Source organism: Chrysoperla carnea, chromosome 4, assembly GCF_905475395.1.
Source record: "Chrysoperla carnea chromosome 4, inChrCarn1.1, whole genome shotgun sequence".
Lineage (NCBI taxonomy): Eukaryota > Metazoa > Arthropoda > Insecta > Neuroptera > Chrysopidae > Chrysoperla > Chrysoperla carnea.
Window position 1 is genome coordinate 71,400,105 of NC_058340.1, and position 27,664 is coordinate 71,427,768.

Genomic DNA, 27,664 nt, shown 5'->3' on the forward strand with positions numbered 1-27,664 from the left:
CTTTTGTGAATTATAATTAATACTTTCATTTTGTATCGATAAATTTTTTTAAATCTGAACGATGATTTAATAAAACTATTCTAATTCATTTTAATATTATTAATTAACTGTTTATTTCAGGTCCGGATTTAAACAGGGCTAATGCATATATTAACTGGAAGATAAATAAAAATTGTGGGCTAAAATTACCCCCGGTGAAAATTAAATCGCTATAAACAACTATGCGTATTTTATTAAACATTAATTAGCTCAAGCGTGAAAAATTCTAGATCCGGCCCGGTATTTTTTTTCTCTATTAGAAATATGAAACGCTTTATCAATAAATCAAACTGAAAAAACAATCTAGCGCATTCTTGCCGATTTTATTTTATTGAGACGATTACTAAAACGGAGATAATTCATAAAATATGTGATGAAAATAGGAGGGGGAAGAGTTTTATTGCTTAGTGTAACGGAATGTAACAGAGATGGAGGGAATACTTGGTTTATCATATTTTATGAATGATCTCACATTAATAAACAAGAAGGTCCAAGCCATAGGGTATGGTTTTAATGGTGTTAAAATTACGAGCAATTAAATGGAAGTACGATTGAACCACGAAATTCATACCCTAGGGCTACGTTTAAACTTTTAAAACGAGTTTTTCGTGTTAAATGTGCTTTTATATGCAACGCAGTCGTAAATTAGAAACATTTTATTCTTATTGTCATAACTTTTTGGTTTTAAACATTGCAGTGGATCCTCTGGATCCTTCCAGCCTTCAGATATTCAGTGGGTGAACTGATATGGCACCATAATAGTATTAAATTTGAAAATAGACTGTTATACAACATTTCTGTTTTCGATCTGTGAATAAGGCTGAATAGACTTTATTCTATCTATAATAGAGGTGTTATTCTATTGCAAAGAATTCTATTATTCGATGGTGGCTTCTCTGGAAAACTTTTTCATTGCCATTTTCCAAAAATAGATGTCATTTTGCCGTAAATAAGTCTAATTCTTCTAAGAAGACCCTTAATTCATGGCTATTTTATCATCTTTGATTTTATTCGTCTTCAATTGGCCGAAATAAACCTTATTCTATTCGACTTTATTCGTTACGATTTAATTAAAAGAGTAGTTTGTTTTCAAAGTACTGGCTATCAGATTCTCTGTTATGATATTAATATAATATTGCTCTGAAATCTAGCATATACAATAATCGGCGAATTAATGAAATCTATTGTGTATATTTTCCTCCAAAGAAAATTGTTAAAGTTGTGTTAGGAATTTTTGTCTTGATAAAATTGAGTGGAGTAATAACATCACTAAATTTTCTAGGATAAGAAAAATTAGGGTGCAATTGCATAATAATATTTTCAAAAATTAGAAATGTCTTATAAATAATTTAAGGAATACCAAATTCTACGTAATATTAATTATATTTCGAAAAGATCTTGTTCGATTGGTTTCTTTAACCATTTTCCCAAGTTTGCACGTTCGAATGCTGCATATAATTGATTTTTCGCTGTCTGTAAAAAAGAAAAACAAGATTATAATAAAATTGTTATTTTTAAAGGCTATTGTCTTGCCATTGATAAGGCGCAAAAAGAGGAGTGTTAAGTTTAATCGAGAGAGTTCTTAGCTACGAGTCAAGAAAATCGGTACAGCTTGGAGAGAAAACCACATTTGTCGAAGGTTTCTTTAATTTTGTATATCTAATTTGTACAATTACTAAGACATAAAAATAAGCATAAATAAAAATTGATTTTGGTCCTTCTTTCTTCGATTTTACATTTCATTAAATATGAGAAAAGTTTAATCAATACCAATTGAACTATTGAACAACTTTACTAACAATGGTAAAAAATTACACAATAGGAAAAATTATGAAGGGAAAAGAATTAATGTGAAATGAATTTATGAATTTAACTTTCTACACTTTTTTTTTTGAATGAATAAGAGATCTATAAAAGTCATTTAAATATTTTGTATAATTTTTGCGAAACTAATTAAATCATTGATATTATAATTTTTAATCGCACAATTTTCAAGTTAAGATCGCTCGAATATTACGGAAAAATGAATTTTACTATGCTTAATTGAATAACTTGTCTTCTACGAAATTAAATGAGACTAGCAGAAAAAAGGTTCTTCTGTTTATACAAATTCGATACGGTCCTAAATGAATATCTCGCCTACAAAATAAAATAAAAACAATTTACGGTGAAGCTATAGATGTTATTTAATTAGATGAAGCTAGAATTCTGTCGAGACTAGATGCCTCGAAGAAAGCCTACAGCTTCTCTGTCGGTATTTCTCCCAGGGTCCAAGGTTTCGGATCCAAACATTCTAAACCTGACGCCTTATAGATTGCTGCAGGTACAAATAAAATGTTTGGAGATTTCATCGTCCTGCATGCAGGCTCTACAAATGGAACCATCAGAGATCCCCATGTTATGCAAGTGGTAGTTGAATCGGGGTTAAGTTCAACTAGGTTTTGTGACAAAAATAAGATTTAGACGCGAATCTTGAAATCGAAAAATCTTGATTCACTGGATTAAGAGTTTATGTGAGAAAAAATCTGTACTTACCATATAATCTTGTGCTATACTTTTTGCTTGTACATATACCGTTGGTCCATTTGGTGGTTTTACTTTTGGATTTAATGGTTTTAAGAATTTAATTAAACCTAAATATCGTCTGAATAACAATTGTTTGCAGACTCGTGATATTGCACCATGTTCAGTTTTACCGGTAACTGAATTGATTATTTCAGCTTCTGTTAAACCATCCGTCCAATTTACACTAAAATTAGGTGCTTTGGCAGCACGTCGTACTTCTGACGATGTTAATAAACTCGTGTGTGGTTTATTTAAACGGAATGGTGGTGGTAATCCTTGTATTGTTGGTTCAATCCGACCATGAATGGCTCTGAAAAATGTTAAAGAAAACAAATTAACACCATATTTTAATTACATAAATTTTCTTTCGTTGCTTAGCCTTAACGTTCGAATTTTGTTATGGTATGAAAGCCTACTTTTACATTTTTATGGGTAATGTCGCAAATTCGATATTAGTCATCTACCCAATTTTGGCAGTCATCCTAACATATCTAGTTTCTAGGACACAGCATATTAGGCAGCCAAGCCCTAGGATTCCCTGACTTCTTTAAAACAAAGGCAATTGCAATCAAATTGGCTGTTTGATCCGGATGAAACAATGACTTCTGCCAATATTAGTCGTTAACTGATTATCTATTTTTTGTAAGGGAATCTTAATCAGATAAAATATATTAGGTATTTTGAAATACAGATATTTCACCCCAGAGAATGTGAGAACGGCGCTCGCGAAGGCCTGGGAACTCTAATTATAAACAATATTCCAAAAAAAAACCATCGCAAGTAAATAAACAAATAAGTTCATTAATTAACATATTATAAATGAATTGCAACATCGATAAAACTTTGCAAAATATTAAATGGAGGGAAATAAAATATTATTTAATATGACTACACAAAGTAGATTTTTTTCATTTTATTTATATCACATATAAGTGACTTGACGCGGCCACCGCGTGCGCTTAGATACTATCAAATTATATTCATAGGTATTATTTAATAATCATAAACAGAACAGTGGTTTTAAAACTAAAGTGAACGTAAGTGGTTAAAGTGTATTGACTGGACTGTGGCCCGTGTCTATGAGTGTGTCCAAATGTCGTCATACCTTAAATATATGTTGATATGTTACTTAAGTTCAATACCAGGTAAACATACTTTTTTTTTGTCCACACATGTATTGCAAATATTTATTAAAAACATTTTGGAGATGTTATAAAAGTAATAAAACTGGGCAAATTTAAACGATGTTATAGGAATTTTAACCGGTTTTTAAGGTTGATCGGACATTAATGCAATGTATAGATAAAAATCGGATTTTTGATATGTTAATAATTGGTGACTGATATGCAAAAAATAGTTTTCTTGGAAAAAATTAGACAAGCGGTTTTTGTGAAAATAATCCAACTTCTAGAAATTAAAAAATAAAAAACTTCTACTTTGATAAATTAAATTTTGACTTAGTTAATTGTTGAAATACCCTGTATAGAAAGTATTGAATGTCAGTGCTTGTATTATTTTTTTATAAATTAGAAGAGTTTAAAAAAACAACAAAATTATGGCGGGGAATTTCGATAATGTTTCACAAGACCACTAATTGAAGCTACCTGCAAATTTAAACTCCCTATCTTTTATAGTTTTGGAGAAATTGGACACCAGTTTTGTTTTAATTTGTGTCTTCCTGGGTAAACAGTGATGTTTACGAAAAAATGTTTCAAACAAAAGTTGCTTATTTTTTTATAAGGAACATTTTTTACATTTAAACTTTTATTATATTTCTAATGATTTGTTACAAGATGGGTTCCACGGATCCAAGAATTTAATCTATGTTGCTCATTTACGAACTCAATATCTTTTTTTAAGTCCTGAGCACGACAGGCGGACAGACAGACAACCGGAAATGGGCTAATTAGGTGATTTTAAGAACACCTATATCAAAATTTTGTTCGAATTAACATCAATATTTTTAAGCATCGCAAACCTGGATAGTTAACTATTTTTCGTATGGGAAAAAGTGCGGAAAGAGAGTACTTTTCCCGCTTTGATAGAAAATGGAGACAATTTGATTATTTAATAGAAGCCAGGATTCTAGGTGTGTGCAAGACCTTAAAAATAGCAAAAAAAGAAGATATTTCCACGTAGAAAAAGGTGAAGGAGTTCTAGAAAGTTAACACCTTCAAAATACAGTTCTTTGACACTAATTTAATTCACAATTTTAATTTAGAGGAGCTGACATTTGTTTAATTTCTAAAAAAACGATTTTTATGAAATTCTACATTGTTTCTTTAATAAAGGTCACGTCACGTTGAAAAAAGTAAGGTATTTAATATGAATATTTTGTTTTTAAAATAATTTTGCCCAGCTGTAATATTGATTGTAATAAAACAATTATTACAAAAACTTAAATAAAAATACTGCAATAGTTAGTTTTGAAAAAGTTATTAATGACGTAAATTAAATAAAAATTGGACATTGAATAGAATTGGCCATGAAATTAATAAATATTCACTTGACAAAATTACCAAATTACCTCTAATTTATTCAAAAAATTTTGAGGACATACCAAGCCTAATATAAAACAAAAGAAAGGACACCTAAACGTATTGGTACGTTTACGACTTACGCTAACTTATAAATATTGACTTCGGATCTCAAAAAATAAAGTTTTTTAACGAAAAATGTTTCCAGATGAACATTTTCGTAATAAATTGTAAAACAAAAACGTGATGTTTTCAATTTAGTTATTAGCAAGAAAACTAACCTGTTACAAAATTAAGAACGCAATTTCCCTTTTTATAAAAGCAATAAACTGTTTTAGATGAATAAACAAGTGTATCTTCAAAGCACGGAAATATATTGCAGACACATGTTTATACGAAAATAAAGGTAGATGTTTATACTAAAACTAGATCGCTTACTGTTATACCGGTATTTAAATTGAGAATTATTATTGTGAATTCTGCCTTATTATTTTTGGCTTAAAAATGGCATCTCGAAATCTTCGAATTTCATATTTATTACTGTCTGGCGTAGGGATATTTTCACAGACACACTCGTTAGTAAAATAAGAAAGATTTTCAATTGTTTGATTAGAGGCTTTCAGGCTTTAGAGATTAGTACAAAAGCTTGTGTCCATAATCTAGTGGTTTTGAGGCAGATTGTTAAAAGCCCTCGTGCACAAGACGATAATAAGTCATGGTCGAGTAAATTGAACGTGGAAGATAAGTCTAGCTGAATTATTCAGTCGGCGGAGATTAAAATCATGTACATATATACAGATTGTGTCGAACTATGAGCTCATGGAAATTTTAATGTCTATCTCGGCCAGAAATTCTTAGCTATTTATAGTCCAACTTCATCTAAAATTAAAAATCATCCCTTCACAGGTGTTACGTTTAATGAGACAGAAACAGCAAAGTTTTGGAATTTGCCTAATGATTTTAGGAATTTTTATACCATGTATATATGTAATATTTAATAAGGTATACTAAGTTTAGTCCCAAGTTTGTAACGCTTAAAAATATTGATGTTACCAACAAAATTTTGGTATAGGTGTTCTTAAAATCACCTAATAAGTTCATTTTCGGTTGTTCGTCCGTCCGTCTGTCAATACGATAACTCAAACAGGAAAAAAGATATCAAGCTGAGATTTTTACATCGTACTCAGGACGTTAAAAGTGATGTCGAGTTCGTAAATGAGCAAACATAAGTCGTTGGGACCCATTTTGTAAACCGTTGGAGATAGTATAAAAATTTAAATGTAAAAATTTTCCTTATAAAAAACTAAACAACTTTTGTTTGTAAACATCACTGTTAGGCGCAAATTGTATAGTATGTATTATATGGGAATATCAATTATGTATGTGTGACATGAATGTATATGTAATGTGATAAGAGTCATCAACATAGTCTATACATGGTATTTCAACAATTAACTCAGTCAATTGTTTATTTTCACTTGTTAATCTGAATCTTTTCTTCAATATGTGAAGAAAATGGACGTGTTAGATATTTAAGAGTATGATATAAATATCTATGACAGTGAATCAGGATAAAGATTATTTAAATTGAAAAGAAATAATCATGAACAAAAACATTATTGACTAGTGTTTTTAATTTATTATACAATAATTATAAAAAAAAAGTAATTATTATGTATAATATTGTTACTTTTTCTCATGAATATAGATATGAGAATATAGTGTTTTATTAGTTTACTTATTTTTACAAAATTTTATTGAAATCTGAAATGCGTTTCATAATTAATAATTTTATTCAAATTCATAAGAAAATCACAAGAATTATTGATAAATTATAATATATGTGATAATTCCACTTCAATTATTTAATTTTATTAATTAAAAATTTTTATTGTTTCATTTTTAATTGGAAGACAATAATTTATTGCAAGATTTTTATAACTAAAATTCAAGCATGCGAATGTCGTTTGAGAAACATAAGATACCTCATGTATCTCGGGTGGCAAAGGTCTTGGATTCAAATCCCGATTAAGTCTACTGCTTTTATTACTGTAAATTAATTAATTTTGATAAACCAAGTATGTAATCCTACTAAATTCATTCATACTTTTCAAATTTGTAATCAAAATTTACCTAGCGCTTATAGGTTTCTAGAATGTGGAATCCTGGTTTCGGAATTCAGCACATCAGTGATAACTAGCGAAAAACTAGCATTGCAGCTGAAAAGAATGACCCAAAATTTGTGGGTTTCAAAAAGAAAATCCAATTAGATTGGATCAAATTTGCCTGTATTATCAAAAAAATCGAATTAATGAACTGTATGACGTCATCAGAATCCAAAAAATTTAATTTTGCTCTATCACATCCAAATTTTATCCAATTTTGATAAACCAAGTATGTAATCCCACTAAATTTGGGTCATACTTTTCAAATTTGTGATAAAAAATAACCAAGCTTTAATGGGTTTCAAGAATGTGTAGTCGTGGTCCCGGAATTAAGCGCATAAGTGCTACCTAGCGAAAAATTGACATTACAGCTGAAAAGAATGACCCAAAATTAGTGGGTTTCAAAATAATTCCAATAAAATCGGATCTTACCTGTGTTATCCGATCAACCTTAAGATTTTATTTAGTTTGATTACAAAGAAAGTTTTACTTTTCAAATAAATGTTTTGTGTTCCAGGACTTCCACCGGGAATAAAATTTGAAGACGCTTATATAAGTCTATTACCAATTGATAAAACAAAATGTCCTCGAATTGATAATCGAGTAGATATTCGTTTTGATGTTTATACGAGGTAAGTTTTACATTTACTTATTATATTGAAGAAAGCATTTGATTGATTTATTCGACTATACAAAATTTATAGCATTCATGTAATACATATTGTATGAAGTGAACAAAAAATAAGGTAAAACGAGTGAAAATTTCTTTTAAAATAAATTATATAAAATAATTAACATGTTTAAAATGTTTTAAACAAATATTAACTATTGTTAATTGCATGCAACATTTAATTTTTATGGTTCTTTAAACACCTGTTGATGCACTTTTGACGCGAATGTCACGCTAATTATCGGTTTAGTGGTGTTATTTTTAGGGGATTTATTTAGGGAATTCTCAAATTGTTTCTTGTTAAAATTTCGTGATTTAATTTTTCTCTTTGGGGAAGAAAATACTATCCCATTTACGTTAAGATTAATGAAATTTTCAAAACAAATGGAAAATTTGATTTCAAATAATTTGCAAACAGGTTTACGTAATTCCAGAAACGCCACTTTGTTTACAATCTACAATAAGCAGTTTTTTCTAATATAAAAAATATTCAAACGAGTTTTAAAGTTATACACTGTAGTATGGATAATATTTTAAACATTTTTGAAAGTAAAACCTGTTCTAGTTTACCTAGTAACCAAATTAAGGGTTCAGTTTCGAAATTTATATTCGATATTGAGATCCCATTTATTTCCCTAATTAAGCTTGTGTAGCTTTTCACAACTGCACGGCAAATGCTGCCCAAATTCGAATAAGTAAACCTTTCTAAAAGATAGAAAAGAGGGGTTCCACAAGTGGGTCCCTAGCACCTAAACCAAGAATCCTCTGTGTCCTTCTTGAGAACGACCTGTCACCCGAAGACGAGACGTCTTCGGGTAGGAAGCGCTATTAAAATATCGGATGAAGCTAAAGGATTCTGTGGAGGCCAGACGCCACACAGAAAGCCTACAGCTTCTCCGGAGGATCTATCCCAGGATAGATGGATCTAAGGTTTTGGACCCGAACATTCTGAATCTAACGCCCTGCAGATTTCTGTAGGTGCAAATTACATGCATGGAGGTTTCGTCATCCTCCAAGTGGGATCATTTGAGATCCCAATGTTGTGAAGATGCCAAAAAAGAGAGATATCAAGAGTCCCTTCTCAGCTATGCTCTAGTAAATGCACAGGTTACAGCAGCAATATAAATATCGAACCATTTACGAAGTATTTATTAAAAATTATTAAGAAATGTATTTTTAAGTAATAAAACATATAAATTTTATAATTTTTCGTTATAATTTATTGATTTATATATAAATAAATATATAGTTGGTCAAAAAAATGTAAGTTTTTTTTTATGTAATTGATTTTATAATGTTGAAATAAATTTAAAAAAAAAATTGTAAATAATTTAATTATATTTTACTTAACTGATGTTTTTAAAAATGTAACGCTATGTTCACACCATTTAATTTGCATCTTAATGAGTATTAAGTTTAGCGTTACCTTATTATCAGATGAATTTATGACATTTATAAATTATTGTAAGAATGTAAATAAAAATTCAAAGTTATTTAATAATTTATACAAATTAAGGTTATACAACCACTATTATCAAAATCATTGTACTTAAAGCTGTTATCTTGTCATTGTCTGCGCGCCATCTATGTATGTCATTGTAAAGCATAAATTAAAGATTTATAAAAAGAGTGAACGATATATGTACAATTTGTGGCCATCCGTCCAACCAGGGCTTTCTGATATACTCAATATATTATGTCTATTTTACAATTAAAAGTAATTGAAACTGTATACTTTTAACTGTGTAAAACAATCCCGATCAATATTTCGTGTGTTATGGAAGAGGGGTAAGTGAGAGCAAGAAAGGTGAAGACTATAACCCGGTAGTCTTTAATGCGAAGCTGGCATCAAGTGTTTGTTGAAGTGTGAACATACCTTTACATTGAATATACGTTACAATAATTGCCCTAAGATTTGAGCAATACTTCTTTCTGTATAAATTATTGACCCGGTGCGTTGTTTATATCACGTTCTTTTAATGATTTATTGAAATACCACTAAATACCAATGATTACAGATCACATGAGAGAGTCTACAGGTCTCTACACCTTTCTCTAAATATCTAGATAAATTGACTCATTAAAAAACAGGAAACAAAATTCAACGACCTTGAACTAATAACATACTAATTTTTGTTTATCTATTTACAGTGAGAATCCAACAGTGGGATTTCGTGTACGAATTGGAGATGATGAGTCACTGTTAAAGTCACGCATGAATTTTAAATTACCAACGATTATGATGTTTCATGCGTTCTTTGAAGATGCTACTTCTGTGCCAAATGTAGTTTCCGTTCGACAAGGTTTGAAATCAAATTTATTTTTCCAACAGTCAAGAGCTGGCTATAATTTTTATAGCTTTTGAAACACGTAGAAAAATTGAAAACTCGTTGAAAATAGCACGAAATAGCACCAAATTTTGAGACAATCTCTAAGTAATTTTTCTAGACTTCATGTACCCTACTGTATTTTATTTTGACTAAAAATTTTCAGAATTAGGATGAAGGGACTGAATGTTGATATCAAGCTATTTTGATAGAGAATAAGTCGGAAATTGTGTATCATTGTCAAATTTAAAACCGCAGTTTGTTACATTTTTATCATAGAGATTAATTAGCTGTTACGTTAATTACAAATGTAAAAAAACAAAATCGTTGTGAATTAGAGTGCGTTGGTTAAAGTAGTTTGTATAATTACAAAGTGTTCCAAAAGTTATTTTACCATTTAATACCTTTTTTTTTTTTTTTTTTTTTTTTTTTAATTAGAAATACGATAAGTTTTTGTCGAATTTACTATTATTTGAAGTTGAACGAAATTTTGATTAAGAATTTTTGTTAGTCAATTTTGGCGACTATAAAATCCAATAGTTTTTTAAATGTTAAATAAAGAGAATAGGGTGTCCGGGATTAGGGAACTTCTGCCCCACCCCATGAGCGTAAATCGAAAATGCATAAGTTCTCATGAATATGATTTTGTTGAGAACACTTAGACAATCATTTTCCACCGGCTCCCATAAAAATCAGCTAGCCCGGAGTTTTTCTTGAGTCAGATGCTTCGTTTCCTACATATGTGTGGTATAGTATGTGTTTAGGTACAGACGCATTAAAAAAATTCTTTTTATGAAGAATTTTTGGTGCCAAGAAAACGATTCTTGTCTTTCTAGTTAAAAACATAAACACACACACAAAAAAAATTATAAATGTGCAGCTGTGTATGTATAATTGTATATGTATACATACGATTTATAAGTATTGTGTAAAATAAAACGTCTGTTGTCACAAATAGTGTACGTATACTATAATAATAATAATGGGGTTTAACCTCCGTTTTTGTGACGCATGCCTAATCACAGAGGCCACCCACATCATTATTTGTTAATCTTTATTTAATCAATTACAAACATATACAATTACATTTTTGATGTGGGTGGAGTCGGTTACTTCGTTCTTATCCAAGCGACGACAATGTGATCAAATCTGCACTCCCATTAATTATAAATTGTTCACACTGCCGCTGCCTGGTTTCGAACCCGCAACCTAAGTCTAAATAATCCTACGTTCTAAAACTAGCGCTTTAAACCGCTAAACTAGCCTCTGTGGCCGAGTGGTTAAGTACTTAGTACGTATACATGAGTATGTTTTTAGGAAATTGACTAAAACGGACGTTATGCCTTAAGTTACTCAAAATGGTAACGTGACTTTTAGGTCGCACTGTATTTAAGTCAAATGTATGATATACCAAGAGATTGTTTACAATATTTATGTAAATCCATATGTTACTACAGGGTGTTTACATAACATTTAAATAAAAATACAAATAGTATTTTTTTGATACTATTACTCAACAATAAATAATTAGGTACACATGTAATTATTCATAATTATTATAAATAATAACACGGTTATTTGTTTTTTATAGTTTTTTGGGAGTCATTGTGGTAATCTTTAAAATTAAACTAATGATATCCTTTAAAATAAGTTACACAGTCGTAAAATTTATGTGCATTATTTATTAAAAAATTTCATTAATATTGGATGTTTGTCCATCCGTCATAATAGTCATAACCTCATAACAGTTATGAAATTTTGAATGTAGATGTTAATAATAAAATTAAAATAACATGTACAAATTTATTTAATTTAGGGTAAATTCCACAAAAGATGGACCTTCTACGTTTCCTTTTATACTTTCGGTCAAAAAAAGTATCGGAAGTTAAAAATTTTTGACTGTTTGTCCATCCGTCATTCATAAAAGTTATGAAATCTTACAAATTTATTTAATTCAGGGTAAATTCCACAAAAGATGGACCTTCTACATTTCCTTTTATACTTTCTGTCAAAAATGGTATCGGAAGTTAAAAGTTTTGTAAAACCCGTGCCAATGATTTTACAATTATTTTATGGATGTTGGAGCAGGGTGGACAACAGAAAGTAAACATATTAGCAATGACATAGGAAAGAAAAAACCCAAGGGTCTCCATTCATATAAGGGATGTACGAGCAGAGTAGATTTAGGGTTGAAATTATTTTTATCTTATTTTCAACTTTGATGATGAATTTTATTTTAACTTCATGAATTTAGATGAAAATTAAGAATACAATCTTTGGATATCTGCTTTGGTTTTCGAAATATGGAAAGAATATTTATTAAACAAAAATTTCAAATCGATTATTTGAAAATTACGTTAGATTCGTTTTATTCTTACTTTAATTCTTACTCCCTGCCAGGATTATTCGCTAATGCTTGTAGATTTATTCACATGGATCCCCTATTCTTATTTTCAGTCTCGTAGACTCCGTTCGCCTTGGTATGCCAAGGGGTCTATATAGACCCTTTTGGAAATAGCCGATTTAAAGCAATAGAACTCCCGAAAATATAATAATTAAATAATATATCTATAATTTCTCCGAAATAAAAGCTTTTCGTATACGATTTTTATATTTTTGGGTCAATATTACCCTTAATTTGGGATAAAAATAACTTTCTAGAGAAAAATGTAAAAACGGATCTTTTTGACGATTGGGCAAGCATTTTCAGTCGCCAGGTATCCCGAAGCAATTCCAATCGATAACTCATTAATTTATCGTTTAGTAGCAAAGTAAACCAGATTTTAATGTTTCTTTTGTTTTCAAATAAACAAAAATATTCGATGTGTCAGTAGCAACGAAACAAATAATAAATGTTTTTTTCAGGATTTCTTCAATTAGGCGGATATAATTTAATATTTGTCCATGCACCAAGATTATTAGCTGGACCATGGTATTTAACAGCAGTGAAAAATACACGCGTTTTGGGACAATATGCAGCCGGATTTATTGACTATTTAGTATCCCGAGGTTTAAAATTAAAACGATTACATTTAATTGGATTAAGTTTGGGCGCACAGACAGCTGGAGTTTGTGGACATTATATAAAAGCAGGTCGACCAGCTCGGATAACAGGTAACGATTTAGAAATTCTAAAGAAATGTTGGTTCGTCATCCCTAATTTAGCGTATCATTTTGAAAAGCATTCTAAAATTGAATATTTATAGGGTTAGATCCAGCAGGTCCATTTTTTGGTAAATTGCCAGCGAATTTACGTTTAGATGAAACAGATGCAGATTTTGTGGATGTAATACATTCGGATGCGGGTACATTTGGATATCCAGCACCACAAGGTCATGTTGATTTTTGGCCAAATGGTGGAGTAAATCCACAACCAGGCTGTACATATCGTGATGTTGCTGAACGAAATCCAGGAATGATTTTCGAAAAAGGTTTTTTCTCTAAACTTAACTAACCAATAAAAATTTTGCGATGTCACATCCAACCCTTTAGTCTAAGTGTGTCTTACCCCAGGACAGTCACCCTAACCTAACCTTAGACCTAATTTTGCCTAGTAAATATTTTTATGTTTCAGTTTTCTGTAGTCACTGGAGATCTTTACAATTTTTTGCGGAATCCATAACAAAACCTTACGCTTTTCCAGCCATACAATGTAAATCATGGGCACATTATGAAAACCGTCATTGTAACGAGAGTAACATTGTTAATATGGGTCTAGGAACGCCACCTTGGTAATTACAACAAACCATGGACTTTATAAATTGAAACTAGAATGTTTTATTTACAGTCCAGTTGTTATTTACAAAGTCCATGGTTTTATTTTATGATTTGTGTTAATCGAAAAAATTTTTTTAGGACGAGAGGAAATTACTTTTTAACAACAAATCCTGATCCACCATTTTCTCAACATTAATTCAAAATAGGAAAATTTCTTGAAGCGCCATTATTTAAAATAGTCACTACTTGAACCAACGTTAAAAGTTTGTTATTCTTGTTTTTATCTTAATTTTTATTTAAATTGACCAAAGACTTTCTTATCAAATTATTAGCTAAGTTATTCAATTATCGAACTATTAGCGAATTACCCTTCAAACTCCTACATGACTTTGTCACTTCAGTATTAAGTTGAAGTTTATTAATTAAGCAATTTTTTACACATAAAAATTTAATATATTGAAACCTTGTAGTTATTTTATAAAATTTACCAGATTCCTCACCCAGTTTCCTTTTCAGAATTCTATCTTAGAAATAATCTCTTGTTGGATTAAACTATAATCGTAAAAAATCTATAAAAATAAATTCACTAACCTGCCCATATGTAATGGATGCATTAAACTGCCTAAAATAATGCTGTCTAAATAAATCGGTTCAATAAAATTCGAAAGTAACGCCCCTTGAACTCCAAGTACATTCCATCGGCAAATTTTATCTGAACAAGACATCGTCAACAATCGTTCACCCTAGAAAATAGAAACCAAGAAGTTTAATAATGGTAAGTACTTATGGTAATATTTTAGGTCTAGCCAGACGTAATATTTGATAGTTATTTCAGAATGACTGAAATTTTAACAAGCTGTTGTCAGGATCATGTCCAGTAACAATAATAATACATAAGAGAGGTACTGCAAATGGATCCCCAGCACCTAGACCAAGGGGTCCTCTGTGCCCTCCTTGAGAACAACCTGCTCACAGCTTCTCAGCCGGGACTTCTATCAAAATTGATAGATCCAAACATTCTAAACCTGACACTCGTTTCTGCAGGTCCAAATAGCATGTATGGTGGTTTCATCGTCCTCAATACAAGCTCTACAAATATGCTCATCAGAGATCCCTATGTTATGAAGATGGTAGTTCAATCGACACTGTCCTGTCAATAGTCTCACCACCCTTTTCAATTACGCTCTAGTGAATTTCAGGCGAGCACAGTTGATTGGCTTAGCTGTGGTTATATCCAGTTTTCCCTACCAGATACCCTCCGCAAAGGCCCAGTAGTCAAGATAGTCTTGCCGTAGCCATTCTTTGATTCGGTAACTTACAGAGCATCTTGCTATTAAAATGAAAGGTTCAGGTGAAAGAGGCACTTTAGACGATCCCTCTCGTGTCAGATCAGCCTGACTGTGTTTTTCAGTGTCAGGCGATTCAGTTTCTCGAAACTTCCCGAAAATATCATTTCAAAGAGCCTACAAAATTCATCAATTTTAAGCTTGCTCGTTCAACTAAAACTTTTCCTAAGCCCCCTAAAAGAGAATTCCCCGGCTAAGAAAATTTTCGTAGGAGAAAAAGTTGTTAGGCACGAATTTAACAATCGCCTATCAAATTTTAAATCTTTGTAAAATGGTTATCAAATACTACACCTAGCTCTAGACCTATTACTTTTCAAATGCTGGGAAAATTACCTGTAAAACACCATCCCACGTTTGAATGCCATAACAATTTGTAACAGGTATTGTGCCTTCGCCAGATTCAATTTTTGTACGTAATAAACCTCTTGCTTTACGATTTGGATGTTTATCGACACATTCTGACGATGTTAGTTCATGTGGGCTAAATATTCTGGCATCACCACACGGTGCGGTATTTATGTACAAATGAAATTTGATATCATTTTTTAATACATAACCGCCTCCAGACGCACGTGGCTCAAATATCGATGATGGTTTTTTACCCCCTAATTAGTAAACAGACTTTCATGAAATATTAATTTAAAGTAAATCGTAAAATATTTATAAGGATTATGTTATCCTATAAGAGAACAAGGATAATATGAACAAACATATATTCACGAAAAAAATAGGAAATACGAAAACCACTTTGTTTTTATTTTGGGAATACGAAAAACACAAAAGCTTTTCACGATTAAAATACAAGGCAAAAATAATTGGCTATAGCAATCAGCACTGTTTTTTTTTTTTTTTTTTGGATTGATTTGAAGGAATTTCACACATGGATTACAATTTTGGAAACCAGAGATAAAGACGCTCATTTTTCAGCCAAATGAATATACTAATGAAGAAGCTAGCAATTTTGTGACGTAAGCTTGGTAATCTTAGCAATATGGCGAAAATATTTCAAATAAATGATAGATTCAGAGAAAATTGTTAAATTATTTTGTATTTTTGAATTCCTTATCCCTGGTTTGAAAAGAAAAGCCGTCCTCAAATATTAGTTCAATCAATTTGAAAAATATTCACAATTTCAAAGAAATATTGTTATCTTCCTGAATTTTTACTGACTTTAAACTGAGTTCTCCCAAATCATGCAAATTATTTTTAAAGAAAGTTGTTGGTTTTTGAAAAAGGTACATTTTCGGCTGTTAAAGATTACCTACTTTTTGAAGCGTACAAGATAGATCAAAATTTTAAGCCTAACAAATGGTCCTTTTTCAAAAACAAACAATTTTGGATTTCAACAATAGGGAATATTCATGTATTTTTTTTATATTTTTAATTCATTGTTTACACCGTTATAACAAAGTAAAAAATATAAATACTGCTTAAAAATGCTGTATTTAAGTGTAAAAAAATATTTAAAATACATTCTAATTTTGAGATATTTAAACGCAGTTTTTTGGCGCTCTCTGTTGATGGCATATAAGTACGTGATCTGTCAATTTTTGACAGTTCAATGCATGAAGCTTATAAGAAGGAGAACGATCGCTATAGAAAATATTGTCCCCGAAATATGGATAAAATAAGTGAGGCGCTGCGACCGCTAAGTAGTATCAATAAAAGCGCTAATTTGAAATGATATATCAATTTGTACATTATGCTAACAACAACAGCTAACTTCACAGATACTACTTCTTGATGACAGCGCGGCTGGTGGCTTAAAAATGAACTATAAATTCTACAAATTTTCAGGGACAGGTGCGCTAATGCTTTAGTACATAGCGATCTTTCTCCTTCTTTATAACCTTCATGGTTCAATGTATAATTTACACTTTAAAAAAATGAATTTACACTCGTTATTATTAAGTTTTCTAATAATAAGCCGTAGAATAGTATAATTTAATGAAATACCATATAAAATGTAAGTAATTAATATCATACAGTATGTCAACAAATTTGACAAGCCCGTACTATGATGTCACGTCCGTATAAAAATTTGAATTTCCGTTTTAGAAATTTTTAAATGCCCTCACTGAATTTCTACTTTTATTAATTAATTTTAAGTAATTAAAAAGATATTAATTATTAAAATAATGGTTTAGTTGAAATGTCCAGTCATTTAAGTTACGGAAGAAAAATATTTGAACCAAATTTAAATTTCATGAATATTCCCTATTTCAAAAAAAAATCTCTTCGTAAACAAAAATAACAAATCGGTCAATTTTTGGTACGATTTAGTGGAACCAAAATTTAACTTAATTGAAACCTAAGGATTTAGTGGTCCAAGTGAAGAGTTGATAAATTAGCTTGAAATCGTGAATATCTTGTAGCAAAAATTTTGGCCATTATAAAAATTCATATACATAATTTTACAAGAATGAAGTAAGCAACAAGAGATATATCCAAAGCATTTTGAAAATAAATAAAAAAGAAAAACATTCACCCAAAGACTTATTTAAAACAATAAAAATTACTCACCATTGATAATAAATTTTTTTTTAAACCTCTACAATTTTTTTTTCATTTTTATAAAAATAAATAATTTATTTTTAATGAAACCAAATATCAATGATCAGACTTTAAAAAAATTTAATTGTGTTTATTATAATTATCTCTGATTGTTGTTGTTGTTTTTTTTTTTTTTTTGGTGTTTGATGCTTGTAAACCAAACACAATCAAATAATTTTAAAAGTTTGGTTACAGATGTTTGGGTTTTTTTTGATTTGGATATTATAAAACGAAAAAAAAAAATAATTTTAACTTTATTTCTTATGCCAATGTATGTTCGGGAGTTCGGGACAATATGGGTTAACAATTTAAAACATTTGAAAAGACCAGAGTAAAATTTACGCTCAAATTTTTTTCATTTGGTGAACCAATTACCGTGGTTTAGTTTAAAATCGAGTAAAATTATCTTCTATGGTTTTTACTCCGGACTGTTCTGTTATTTAATACGCCAATAATGTAGATAAAGGTCACTGGTTAAGTAAGGGAGCGTCCATAAATTATGTGGTTCAATTTCAGGTTCATTGGAATCCATCCCACCTTAATGTAGCCTTTACAATGACCCCCCCCCCTCCTAAGAATGGAGAGTAGTTTTTTTATAATCATGTCAAGAATACATTTTGTAATTTCTGAAACACTGACATTACATCATTATTCGAATATGGCGTTCATAAAATATAAAAATATCTTAAGAAATATGAAAAGTTACCCTCTCTTGGCGTAGCTTAGCTTTTGAACTAATCCCTTTACAATCTTAATCGGGTCACGAGATTTATGGATGCTCCCTAAGACAGAGAAGGGAAACTTTTAAATCGATACCATAGGCCTGCTCCAAAACACATGCCGTTATGCTGTCCATCACGGTTTGTCTTTGACATTCCTGTGTATTTTACCTTTCAGACTGGTCATCTTTCGTACTAAAATTATTACTCTTGTGATGAGAGAAAATCTCACGTTATTTCAAACTTTATAAAGTAATGTGAGGTTATGGTTCTAGTAAATTTTATTTTTGATAACAAAGAATGATAATTCTTAATGTTACTAACGAAAAAACATAATTAGCCAATAACTATCCCCTATTTAACCGTAAATTAACCGAGGAAAAAAATGTTTCCGCTCTTTCCATAACGGAGATACTTGATGCTTTGCTAACTTGACAGTCAACTAAGCAAAACTACTTTTTATTTTAAGACCAAAACAATTTTTGATAGGCTCATAATTTGCCGATATTTAACCGTGGGGAAAAAAAATTTCCGCTCTTTCCATAACGGAGAAAAGTGATGCTTTGCTAACTTGATAGTCAACTTATCAAAGCAACTTTTCCCAATCAAATTTTGAAATAGGCTCATAATAAGCTGCTATTTAACCGTAAATTAATCGGGTAAAAAGCTCTCAAGCGTTCTAAAAGATAACATAAGAATGAGAAAGACAAAACCGTGATGGACAGCATGACTACATGTATTTTGTAACAGACGCCACCCCTAATTTTGAAACATTACAAACAACTCTTTGTTTGATATTTGATAAAACTCAGTATATACAGTAATTTTAGTAAATATTTTGTTGTTTTTTTTGCACCCAAAATTCTAATCACTGATATTCCGAAAATGTTTAAAAAAATTGAACATGCTTTTGTGGACTAAAAATATAAAATACCTCTCTAAAATTACCCAGACTAATGTTGTGAAAAATATTAATAAATCTCATTTAAAAAAATCTAAGGACATTACACACTGTAGCATAAAAAACAAAGAAAAAAGCTAACATAAATGGTCAAAGGTCATTTTCATTTCCCTAAAAATGTTGTCAAAAAAAGTAAAGGAGGTAATTTTTTTTTTAAAGGAAAATAAGATTGTTTTAATTCCAGTTTTAAACACACTCTACCGGATAGAAGTAAAAACACAAGCGGAACGATTTATATCAATAATATTAATAAATTTAACAATGATAGCCCGAGCCAGAAAACTGCCATAAACAACCATTGCGATCTTACAGGTTCTAAGAAATAAAAAACTTGAAACTTAAGAGCTATAAAAAATATCTTCATAACTTTGTGAACGAAAATTGAGATTAATTTGATAATCTTTTTTGACAGATTGATGTAATTTTTGTTTAATTTGTAGGACAAAGTTGACAGTTCAGATTTTTCCTCTTACATTCTTACTTCCATAAAAGGTTAAAACAAAATGAGGTAATAAAAATAAGAATATTTGTTGGAATTATATCAAACAATTTAATTTTCCTGATTATATAATTTGTATGCTGTTTTTTTTTTTTTTTTTCTTAAAAGAGCACATTCTTTTTATTTTTGAAAACACGCAACAGAAATGGTAAAAAATTTGTCCAAAGTGTACTCACCTAGTTCACATAAATTTTCTAATTGAGTGTACAGGTAATCTAAGAGACATCGCCTTGCAACAATTTCCGCATGTGTATCATTAACAACAGACCCATGCACACTCATATATTCACCTGAGATACATTTTGTGCCTGTTGCTACTGATATTAATTTTGCTTTATCAATTGCGTAACCTTGTGTTTGTACGATACCAGCTATCACTTTACGCTTCGAATGCATTGAATCTTGTCCAACTAATTCGTTAAATTTTGATAAAACTAAACTGCAAAAGCAAGAAAAAAATCATCATTTTTATTGGACCGAAACTACTCGGTGAAATAAATAACACATAAATTAAAAATTTAAAGAAACCTCCGTGGCATCGTAACTCCAAAACCGATGAACCGATTTTAAGTTTTTTGTTTTGTTTGAGAGGTAATTTGATCGAGATTGTTCTTAGTTGTTATCGGGTATGGAACCCTAAGCTCGCACTTGAAACATAGCCAAAAACACTCTCGATCAAATTCTCTTTCAAACAAAAACAAAATTGGTTCATCTGTTTAGGAGCTATGATAAACAGACATACAAACAGGCACCTTAAACTTATAACATCCCTCTTAAAAGAAAACAATTGAATAAAAATGTTTTGCCAATTACTATTTATTAGCCATACATTTAATCAATTATCAACTAAAATGAAAATAAATATTCTATAAAATCTAATGCGTCTTCCTTTATCTCTCTCTCTCTTGAATTGTTATTACTTACTTTCCAATAAAATCGGCTAAAAATTGTGGAATAGCCGATGTAGCACATGAAGAATTTACTGTATATGAATTCATTGAAGGTGATAAAAATGATGTGGCAGATATGTTATATAATTTACTTAAAGCAGATCGAGCAGCAGCTGCTTTTGCATTCTTTTTATTTTCTCCTGAAAGCATAAAAAGTTCATTAATAAAAAGCGTATACATTGTTTTTCAAATTCGAAAAAGCTTTAAAAAAAATCGCAAAATTTTGGAAATTTGCAATCTAGTCTATTTTGATTCATAGACACAGGGCAGGTTTAGCTATTTGTACTAAGAAATTGAAAATATTTCGTAGAGAAAATTTAATTGGAAAATTTGGTTCCTCAATAATTGGTATATGGTATTACTGTTTTTTTTTTTTCGACGTATGCTTCATACTTACAAAACAGAACCATCTAGTATCGAGTAGTACAACTAATAAAATAGATGCGTTACGTTAATAAAAAAATTTGTGATCAGAGGAAAAGATAAGTTAAAGATTGGAACTTATCTGCCTGTACTAGACATCCTGCATGCAGAAGTGTCGCAGCGACTAAAAGCTTATCGAAAAATTACTTCTCTGTGTGGATTTCTAACAGAATTTATACAAAAGACTGATCAAGAAATTCAAGAGGCTTGTATAAAATTTAGTTAAACATTATTTCGCGGACAATGAGCCCGAGTTATACTTACATCAACTTGAAAAGAGTTGGTAATCTTCGAATGGATGAAAAGAGTCCACAAGAATTGCATTGCCTAGGGGCCCCGATATGGTTAATCCAGCCCTGCATAGACTGACACAAAATTGTAAATCATTTGTATGACAAGGGACTAAAAGTTTCAATTCCGTAATTATTGGAAGGGAAATGATGTTTACAGTGCTGATCGCCGAGGCTTTGCTAATTGAAAGACATTTAAAAAAATTGTTTATAGGCGATATTTTATTTCCTACATTACAAACTTTTCCGACAATAGCAAATAGCGTAGTATTCAAAATTGTAATTAATTAAGCTCACCTTTTCCAGTAAACGTTTCCCCTTGAACTTCAACACTAACTTGAAACTTATAAATACCATCATCCATTGCATCAAATTTATATTTTAAGTTTGGATGTAGCTCATTTAAAATCATCACCGGTCCTTTGCCCACATTAAATGCGGCTGGTGTATTCGTAACCGTTGTCGAACCATTTGTCGCAGAAGCTGAATTCGATTTAGCTGGTGTTTTTACGATTATACTATCATCAGTAAAGTCCATATGGTCTGACTGTCTTGGAGCTAGTGTTGTTGATGGATTACTTGTTGGAAATTGTATAAAAGATGCTAAAGCTTTCGATGCTGCCGATGCTTTTGCCAATTTTTTATTACGACCACGACCAATATACGTTTCACCGTCAAGTGTTACCGAATAAGTGAATGTGGGTGCGTGAATTGGTCCATCTTGTTTTACAAGTTTATATTCTAATCCTTGTTTGATTTCGTTTAGTACAGCTACTGGATTTTTATTCGATACATTTACTGCTGCTGACGTTTTTTGTTTTTTTGTCACACGAACTAAAAAAAATCGATAAGAACTGAAATAATTTAATGTTATATTCATGATTCGTTGTGTTAAATTTTGATTTAATGAAAAAATTCTCGGATTAATGTAGATCGATAAGATAAAGAATGTATAAAATGATCTGTTAGGTTCATCACAAGTGAATAACTTGCAGAATAAGTTTTGTAGAAATTTTTTAAGCAGTCGACAATTCTAACCCAGATCATATTTGTCATGTAGTACCACAAGTGCGTTTGTCCCTGCATCTACGGCAACCTGGGGCCATTTATAGCTAGCTCGTCGATTTCACTTGCCTTATCGATTGACATTAATGCAAGAAATTCTTTATTCGAACAAAATTTGAGTATCTTTGGCTATTGTAAATTATGATCCATATGTAATATATGGGGTGTAACTTAAGGTTATGCGATTACTAAAGCGGTTTAAGGTGATAATACTAACTAAAATTATTTGATAAATAAAGCGATTTAAGAAAATGTTAATAACTTAAGGTTATTCGATTAATAAAGCTATTTAAAGTGAAATTAAGGTGGAAGAGTAAGAAACTACATAAAATTATAAAAAATAAAAAGAAATTAATGAGGAAAAATTAAAAACCTTTTGTTTTGCTCCGTTAATTCCTGAAAATTTTACAAACCCTATACTTTCCGAAGTAATTATTCTAATAACTTTCAAATACCGTATGATCCGATCCTTGCATTCATTTGTGTCAAGGATAACCCGCTCCAAGTACGATAAAACAAACTGCCAGACGGTTGGAAGAACAATGTCAATATTCTTTTCAAGTCTCTTGAACCATAACTCAAATTTATTTAAACTTACCGCTTTTCATTTGAAATTTATTTGGATCTAATATAGGCGATGTATCTCTTGGTGAATCGTTTTTTAACGAGCATAATTTTGCAAATTGTAATGGATCTAACGTAGTTGTTGAAAGTTCTTCGTCACTTGTTGGATATACTGGGAAAAATGGTATCGATGTATCTTGCATATTCTTCCACGAAGTTTCATCCGATTTAGTTGGCGATTCATCAATATAATTATTGGCAGCGCAGTATAAATTCTTCTTTGAAGTTTCTGATGAAATAAGAGCTTCATCATTCCTAACTGTATCAAGTGCTTTTTGAATCTTTGATGAACTAGTTACATTTTTTTTATCTCCCGTTTTTCTACTTATGATTTTACGAAATAAACGTACCTTCTCCATTGGTGTCAAAGGTTTTGATGAAGTACTTTTTGGAATTTCATCATTCGTTTGAAATGTAGAAGCAGGGACTTTTAAACAATTTGGTAAAGACGATGCATTTGTTTCATTTGCAGTTTTTGCAGGAATGTTATTAGCAATACTGTTTTCGGAGTGATTTGATAACGGGGCATTGTTCGCTGAAACTGCTTGTTTTGAGGAGATACTAATGGTTTTACGATGCAATCGTGCTTTTAACTCCATTGGTGTTAAAATTTTTTCATTATTGTTTGGAATTACATCCTTAAATTTACATTCTGGATGAAATGACATCGGAATGTTAGAAACCTGCGGTGAAACACTTGTCGATATGGTCACAGTTTTTGTTGGTATATTGCTTGCAATTTTATCATTAGCTTCGAATTCTCGTTCTGGCTCTAACGAGATTGGCATCTTGGAAATCGTTGACGAGGTTACATCATTTGTTTTTGAAAAATGTAATCTTTCCGCTGGAGTTAAAATCTTTAATGGTATATTGTCATTAGCTTGGAATTCCCGTTCTAATTGTGACAAATCATTTGTTGATGAGGTCAAATCAACCATTTTTGCAGTAGTATTACCCGCAGGATCATACAAACGGGCTATTTCCCATGGATATAACATTTTTGGTGAAATTTCAGTAGTCGAATGTAATGTTGGCGAAGTATCCGAATCCGTTGAAAAAGCTGCAGAAGTTTCGTCTTGCGTTTTATTATACACCAAACGAGCCCCTTGAGTTGGAGTCAAAGCTGTTGATTGAATACTGTTTGAATTTTCATCTATAATTTGTGTTTTACAAATTGAATGTGACATGGATGATATACTTGATGACGAACCATCCTTTAAAGAAGTTTCATCGGGCGTAGTTTCCGTTTCCGAAGCATTTTTTCTTGTAGCCGTTTTTGAAATTCTATTAGCAGCACAATAACAATTTTCCTTCTGTCCTGGATTCAAATTTGATGTACTATAATGCGAAGATTTACTCAAAAATGCCAAAGCTTTGGAAGCTACTGAATATTTTGCTAATTTTTTACTCGCACCACGTCCAATATATTTTATACCGTCTACTTTAACCGATATTGTATGTATAGGTGAATGTGGCGGGCCCTGACAATTCACTTGTCTGTATTGTAAATTTTTTCTGATTTCATTTAATGCGACTACAGGATTTTTATTGGAAACACTCATCATATTTTTATATTTTAACTTTTGTACCAGAAATCGAGGATAAATCTGATTTTTCCGAACTAAAAAAACCGAAAGAAAACAGTTTTAAAGGTTAATTCGAACAAAACATATATTTTCCGGTCTTGATTTTTTGTAGAAATATGTCAATATCGAAACTGCTAAAATTTGAAAACTAAGTACTATCTAAGAACTAATTAACTAATTTGAATCGCCTGATTTAAACTTTTATAAAATCTTTTTTAACCGACTTCAAACAAAAAAGGAGGAGGTTATCAATTCGATTGTATTTTTTTTTTAATGTTTGTTACCTCAGAACTTTTGACTGGGTGAACCGATTTTGATGATTCTTTATCTATTTGAAAGCTGGTGCTTCCCGTGTGGTCCCATTTCATTTAGGCCCAGTTCTGACAATGGTATCCGGGAGAAAACCATAAAAGTCTTAAATTTGCATTAAGTTTGCAAGACAAGAGGACGAATAGCTCAATATCACGCCAACCGACTTGGCTGATTCTTTTTAAGTGACAAATTAGTTAGTGTACTTCAGATTCACTAAAAATCACTAAATAAAAAAACTTTTAACAAAAAGAAAACCGACTTCAAAAAGAAAACTTTTCCAAAACAGAATTAATATGCACTAAAAAGTAAAAAAATAATTTATAATATAATGTAGTTTAAGTTATTGTTATTTTTGGAGTCAGTGTCAGCCAAGGAAACAACTCTGACAGACTCGTTTGCTATCTAAACATATATACATGGTGACTGCAAATTAGTAAAACAAAAAACTAATGAAAATAATAGTGAAAATAAGTAAGCAAATTAGTAAATACTAAAACTAGAAAGCTAAAAAAAGCAAATTTTTCAATAGACCTCTTAGTCACACCCTCAAATATTTTCAAAATTTTATCTTACCTGCATCTTCCATTACCCTTTTTAATTGTTTTTTCGTGGTAATGCTCTAAAAATATATTTAAAAAAAAAACATTAATACAATATTATATTTTAATAGTTTACGATATCGAATTTGGTTAAACTTACCGGCATATTTTTATTTGTATTATCGTTAGGACTGTTCGTAATTGACGCATTATCAGTTTTATCTTAAACAAAGTTTAATTATTAAATTTATAATTGGAAAATAATATACATTTTACATACCTATTTTGGGAATTTTAAAAGCTATTTTAGTCTCCATTATTTTTCGTTGAACAGAGGAAAATTGATTTATTTATTAGCGGTATAACTTACACGAATATTTTAATTCCAGTACATTGATTTTTATACGAAATACGATAAAATCACACTCTAGATATGTTGAATGTCCATGATATTAAATTTAACGTATGAAATTATTTAAATCGATATTAAAATTGAATTTTTCGATTGACAAAACACTTTTTGAAATAACACAATTCCACGATTATGATTAATATACGAAGTCAAAAAGTGAATAACATAGATAAACAAGATTATAGATTATGTCAGGGTTGCCAGAAGCCAGAAGCATTCAACAGAAAGTAGCACAATCTCACAGAAAATGCGAACACTAACAAAAAAACCGCCCAATGTTCACTTTTTCAAATGAAAAATATATTTTTCCATATAATTTTAAAAATAAGTTAATCGTGAGATCATATAAAAATATATAAAAAATTGCACATATTATGTTCTTGAGACACGAAGACATAAATGTTATTGTTATTTTTGAAATAGATATAGATATAGATTGGGAATACCAATCTCGATAGATAAGTCACATAAGTGCAACGACTTACTGATACATATGTGATGCAAAAGGCAGGTGACGGGTGTAAAAAGTATAGTAAATTACAGACACATATATATGTCTATGGGAATAGATCGAAAAGTAAAGTTTAAAAAATTTATAGACTAGCTTCAAAATAGCCCAAATTGTGGAAAATCGCCTAATAGAAATTTTGGGCGCAAGAGACATTCTAAAATCGCCCAATTTGTGGAAAAACACTCAATCTGGCAACCCTGATATAGATTAAGTATAAACAGGATGCGGTACAGGATGCATAAAATTCACTCATACCCATAGAGTTTTATTTACTCAATACCAGAGTTTTTTAGTTTCAAATTGTACCGCTAGTGTAGATTATTGTTAGTACAGCTAGTATTACGCATTGAGGTTTGTGTATAAAATAAGTTAAAACTTCACAATACCATCTAATAGCGTCGACTTGAAATATAGGCCATTTAGTTCGTTTTACATCCTCGACACAAGGATAGCAGAGACATCTATATATACACTATACGTATTACATACGATGAAATAAGCTGTATTCCTGGCGCTGTCTAAGAACTGTGAAATGAGTAAATAACTAAATGGTCATTTGGTTGGATTTTTTGTTGTCATGTAATATAAAATTTTGATTTCATTTCATGGGTAATATATTATTCTTAAGACATAAAACTTACCATTAGAAATTCTGATTGGTACCGGAAAACCATATCGTTTATACATTTTTCTTGCTTTCTCGTATAGTGATTGAGTTTGTTCAAAGAAAGAAATAACATTTATAAAATGAATCAGTTCTCAGTTTATATTCCGCCAAGCTATAAGCGTCCGTAGCTGAATTTACGGCACCTATCTGGGCGGCATGTAGTCTTCGGTCGTTGCGTATTCTGTACTGCGCATCTAGGCTTTGTACTTTGTACTAGGCTTCAATCACTTTCAATTGATTGAAAACA

The 27,664-nt window shown here is 30.6% G+C and overlaps 2 protein-coding genes across 2 annotated transcripts; one reads left to right on the forward strand and one right to left on the reverse strand.

The window, feature by feature from the left end:
- Positions 1–26,277, reverse strand: LOC123299290 (double-stranded RNA-specific editase Adar). Its single transcript, XM_044881645.1, has 11 exons — positions 26,108–26,277; positions 25,988–26,049; positions 25,862–25,907; positions 23,365–25,011; positions 21,999–22,535; positions 20,963–21,128; positions 20,215–20,477; positions 15,640–15,911; positions 14,552–14,703; positions 2,575–2,914; positions 1–1,512 (listed from the first exon to the last, which is right to left on the reverse strand). The coding sequence occupies exons 1-11, from the start codon at positions 26,142–26,144 to the stop codon at positions 1,420–1,422; spliced, it is 3,615 nt and encodes a 1,204-aa protein (XP_044737580.1). The 5' UTR covers positions 26,145–26,277; the 3' UTR covers positions 1–1,419.
- LOC123299327 (lipase member H-like) lies at positions 3,628–14,319 on the forward strand. Its single transcript, XM_044881690.1, has 7 exons — positions 3,628–3,749; positions 7,764–7,878; positions 10,068–10,219; positions 13,109–13,357; positions 13,450–13,674; positions 13,818–13,974; positions 14,099–14,319. Exons 1-7 carry the CDS (start codon positions 3,698–3,700, stop codon positions 14,154–14,156), a joined length of 1,008 nt encoding a protein of 335 aa, XP_044737625.1. The 5' UTR covers positions 3,628–3,697; the 3' UTR covers positions 14,157–14,319.
- Positions 26,278–27,664: the final 1,387 nt, after the last annotated feature.

Coding starts and splice junctions, on each gene's coding strand:
- LOC123299327 (XM_044881690.1), top strand. CDS start 3,698: ATGTCGTCATACCTTAAATATATGTTGATATGTTACTTAAGTTCAATA. Junction 7,879..10,067: donor CGTTTTGATGTTTATACGAG/GTAAGTTTTACA, acceptor ATCTATTTACAG/TGAGAATCCAACAGTGGGAT. Junction 13,675..13,817: donor AGGAATGATTTTCGAAAAAG/GTTTTTTCTCTA, acceptor TTTATGTTTCAG/TTTTCTGTAGTCACTGGAGA.
- LOC123299290 (XM_044881645.1), bottom strand. CDS start 26,144: ATGGAGACTAAAATAGCTTTTAAAATTCCCAAAATAG. Junction 25,908..25,987: donor ATACAAATAAAAATATGCCG/GTAAGTTTAACC, acceptor ATATATTTTTAG/AGCATTACCACGAAAAAACA. Junction 1,513..2,574: donor GTATAGCACAAGATTATATG/GTAAGTACAGAT, acceptor TCTTTTTTACAG/ACAGCGAAAAATCAATTATA.